General features: G+C 55.5%; 1 protein-coding gene across 7 annotated transcripts in view; it reads left to right on the top strand.

Moving 5' to 3' along the window:
- The window catches only part of Ptprf (protein tyrosine phosphatase receptor type F), a 75,191-nt gene that overhangs the window by 52,947 nt on the left and 18,355 nt on the right, over positions 1–3,889 (top strand). For 4 of the 7 annotated variants that reach the window (XM_055618496.1, XM_055618494.1, XM_055618491.1 and 1 more), the window contains 2 exons: positions 174–367; positions 2,977–3,003. In XM_055618496.1, the coding sequence (XP_055474471.1) occupies positions 174–367; positions 2,977–3,003 (221 nt within the window). The remainder of the gene's footprint in view (positions 1–173; positions 368–2,976; positions 3,004–3,889) is intronic. The other 3 variants (XM_055618497.1, XM_055618495.1, XM_055618493.1) reach the window with 1 other exon arrangement.

Here is a 3,889-nt window from a genome sequence, read left to right as displayed (position 1 = left end):
GGGGCTCGCCATTCTCCAGCAGCACGTAGGTCACCTGGTAGCCACGAGTCTGCCCAGGCTGCGTCGTGGGGTGGGGTAGCGGGAGACACAGAGTCGCAGCCCTGAAGTTAGCTGTGCACCCTAAGCCAGGCTCGGTTTCCTGTGTCTGACCTCCCTCTCTACCTGGCCCCCAGTGCCCAGCGGGCCACCACGGAAGGTGGAGGCTGAGCCTTTGAACTCCACGGCTGTGCATGTGTCCTGGAAGCTACCCGACCCCAAGAAGCAGCATGGGCAGATTCGTGGCTACCAGGTGACCTACGTGCTGCTGGAGAATGGCGAGCCCCGGGGCCAGCCCATCATCCAGGATGTCATGCTGGCCGAGGCTCAGGTACGCCATTGGTGGTGCTGGCTGGCGGGGTACACAGTGACCACTGTGTCACCTTCCCTCCCTGGAGCCCAGATTCCTTCTGTCCACTGCCTGCCCTCGGAGGCGTTTATGTATTTTATGGTCATTGGAGTGGTTTTGGTCTACCCCCTTCCCCCGTGGGAGTTACTGAGATCGGGAGGTGAGGCCCAGATTCTAGGGATACTTTGGGTTTGTGTTAGGATTACTTAGGCTGTGCTAATAACCTGGGCCCTGCTAACCCCTTCCTCCCAGGTAGCTGTCTAAGTCACGAGTGCACTCAGGGGTATCTCCAAAGACCCCAGGTTCCCTGCACACTGTGCTGGCTTCACCCTTGTGGTTTGCCGGAAGCACATTTGCTCTGGCTTTGAGCTGCGCTGTTGTCTAGGCAGTGCTGCTCTGAGTATCTCCTTTGCGGCACAGCCAGAGGCAGACAGGGACTTAAAGACTTTCTCTATCCTCTTTGGCCTCCAGCCAGGGACAGAGGCAAAGCTCAGCAAATAATCACCTGAGTGTCACTGCCTCCTGACCCCCTGATGTTTATCTCCAAGGCTGAGCCTGCTAGCCCTTTCCTGTTGGAAGCTTCTGGCCACCTGGGGGAATCTGTCCACAAGCTTACAGTGAGGGCCCCAGAGCATTCTGATACCCCTAGCTTGCTGTTCCATCAAGGAGCATGGAACACTATAACGTTCTTTCCTGTGTGTGGCCAAAATGAGCCAGCAGGCGGGTGGCAGGAGTCTCTACCCTGAGGGAAAGGACTAGCCAGAATCAGAAAAACTGCAGTCTGCCCTTGGGGTCTCCCTGTCTAGAACCAGGTTCTGAGGATTCCTGGGCCAGCACTGAGTCCCTGCAGGAAGAGCCTGGATTCCCTCCGTGCCATGTGTGAACCCCATATTCTGCAGGCTGTGCAGAAGGATGGGCCCCCACAGAGAAAAACAGCCTCCATGCCTTTGTCTAGGTTACACCCTGAGCCAAAATTCTTTTCTGCCCAGAGGGTGCCCTCTTTCTTCTCCCAACCTGCGATGCTGAGGGACTCAGGGGTGGGGGCAGTGGGTGTGTTCAGCAGCCTACATTCCTGGGGCAGGTTGAGGGATCCTCACAGAGTCTCAGCGGACACACCCGCCCAGAAACATCCAGAGAATGATCCACTCCAGCCCCTCCCATCCTAGGAGTCTGGCGCCACAGCTGCAGCCACTGAGTTCTAGGAAAGTCACTTTGTGTACTTTTTTGTGCTGGTCCAGCAGTGTAAAGGGGCCTGGGCAATAAGATCTGGGACATGTCTCCATGTTTGTGTCCTTTGTGAGAAATATACCCAAGCAGGCTCCAGGGAGGTTGTGAAAGGCAAGGCCTGCCCTTGTAGCCTCCTGCCTCCTGGGATTGGGTCATTCTGCTTTGGGCCATTGGGAAAGCAGATGGCGCACTTACCCAGCCTGGCCGGAGGGCCTAGGTATCCCCTGCGTGGCTCTTGTCAGGGACATTGCTCTTCTCCATGTAAAAGAGCCCATCTGTGCTTTCTCTCTCCTGTCCCTTTTTCATGGTTTTTCTCCCACTGCTGTGGTTTTCTCTAGCTATTTGCTCTCCTCTTTCCTTCCCTCCTCTCCTTCCTCCTCCTTCAGCCTCTTTCTTGTCCTGCTTTACCCCTCTGCTTTTCCTTTCTCACTGCCTGGCATAGGAGAGGCTATGTGTGAGAACCCCACACCAGGGCTTGAGAAGCCCAGGTCTCCTGTCACATGAGGAAACCTAACAAGAACTGGTCCCAGCCCACTCTGCAAAGTAGGCGCGATTAGGGGAGTCTTCACGGCCCTTCCTATATTCTGTCTCTCAAAGACTTTGTAGCAGACAGGCCACTCCAGCACCAGGCCAGTGGACAGAGGCCAGGCCAGCTATATAAGGGTGGTCTGGCTGGAGGACTCCAAACAAGGCCTGTGTTTCACTGGGCAACCCCTAGCTCCAAGACCATGGGGCCTTCATTGTGGACCTTGGTCCATTTACATGTTCACCTGGCATTCCTAGGCATGTTAGAAGTTACCACTGCCAGCCATGAAACTGGTCTTCCTGTTTGGACCCCAGGTACCTGGAGAATGGAATTCAGGGGTATGAGGTCCCTCTGTGTCACTGGGGTAATGCCCAGGTTCTGGGCTGGCTATTCAGCCTTTCTAATCGTGCTGGCAAGCCTGACTCTTGGCCCACTGTAGCCATAAGTCCAGCACTTATGTTCTGGAACACTCAACTCAGGTGACTCTAATTTTATTGTTTCAGCTAAGAGTGGAGGAGACAGACAGACAGACAGTCAGACAGTCAGACAGATAGAACGAGCTGAACAGCCATAGCAAGACTTGGCACACCAGGGTATGTGGCTATCCCTTAGTGCCGTTCCTCTGCTTGAGCTGTCAAGCCTGTCTCCATATCTGACCTGGCACACACAGTTGGTGCTCAGTGATGCAGGGATTTGTGTCTCTGAGTGGGGAGTGACCCTGGTCTGTCACCTCAGTGGGCACTTCCAGAGCTGTCCATCAGTCCTCCATGGGCCAGGTCCTCTCCAGGCCAAATCCTTCACCATCCTGTCTCCCTTTCTCTCCCTCTCCCGCGGTCAGTGGAGACCAGAGGAGTCCGAGGACTATGTAAGTAACAGGTGTGCAAGCACGGGCAAGACTGGGTCAGGCTGGGCTCATGGGACACTCCCCCTCTCCCAGCCTGTGTTGCCAAGATCCACAGGGCACCAGCCACATCCAGAGAAAATTGGCATGTAGACATGAGCACCAGGCTGAGCAGTGATTGGCGTTTCCTCTAATCCGTACTCCTTGCCTGTCGAGCGGCAATTTGAGGCCAGTGTTCACAATCGACCAGGACCTGGCCCCTGCTCTGGCCAGACAGGAATGGAGTTAAATCCAATCCTGATCGTTAGGCCTCATTGATCCCTGGAGTGAAAAATCACCTGCTCAGGCCCAGGCTGGGAGAAGCACTGGGGAACCAGGTCCGGCAACGGTGCTGCTGGAGCCCAGGCCCTGTTAGACCCTCCAGCTTGGGCAGGCAGGGCCCTGCAAAGGGTTGTTGGCATCTGCAGTTGGCCCCACCTGAGGCTTAGAGCTGGAGGGGCACCAGGGCTGGTGCTGGCAGCCCTATTCCTACTTCACGGCGGTTCCCTACCTTCCTTCCTTCATACTCTCCTGTGTGGCGTGGCTTGGTGTCCTATGGTGTTTCTCCGCATGTCTGGAAATGATTCCCTTTGCTGGGCGGGTGTGTGGGTAGGCTCTGCCAAGCCGGAAGGAAATGGAATGGCTGACTTCTCGGGCATCAGTGGAAACAGAAGGGAATGTGTTCCTGGGTTTGGGGAGTGCTGTGTCCTGTCTTTTCTCCCACTCTTATGTGGTCTCAGGAGGGATTGGATACCACAGAACCTGGAGTAGATGGGGTCATTCTAACTTACAGCGTTGTGCCATGGCTCTCTCCTCTCTCCTGCTGTGTGTGTGTGTGTGTGTGTGTGTGTGTGTGTGTGTGTGTGTGTGT

Source organism: Psammomys obesus, unplaced genomic scaffold (assembly GCF_907164565.1).
Source record: "Psammomys obesus unplaced genomic scaffold, mPsaObe1.curated_primary_1811, whole genome shotgun sequence".
Classification (NCBI taxonomy): domain Eukaryota; kingdom Metazoa; phylum Chordata; class Mammalia; order Rodentia; family Muridae; genus Psammomys; species Psammomys obesus.
This window is presented reverse-complemented; position numbering and strand designations above follow the sequence as displayed.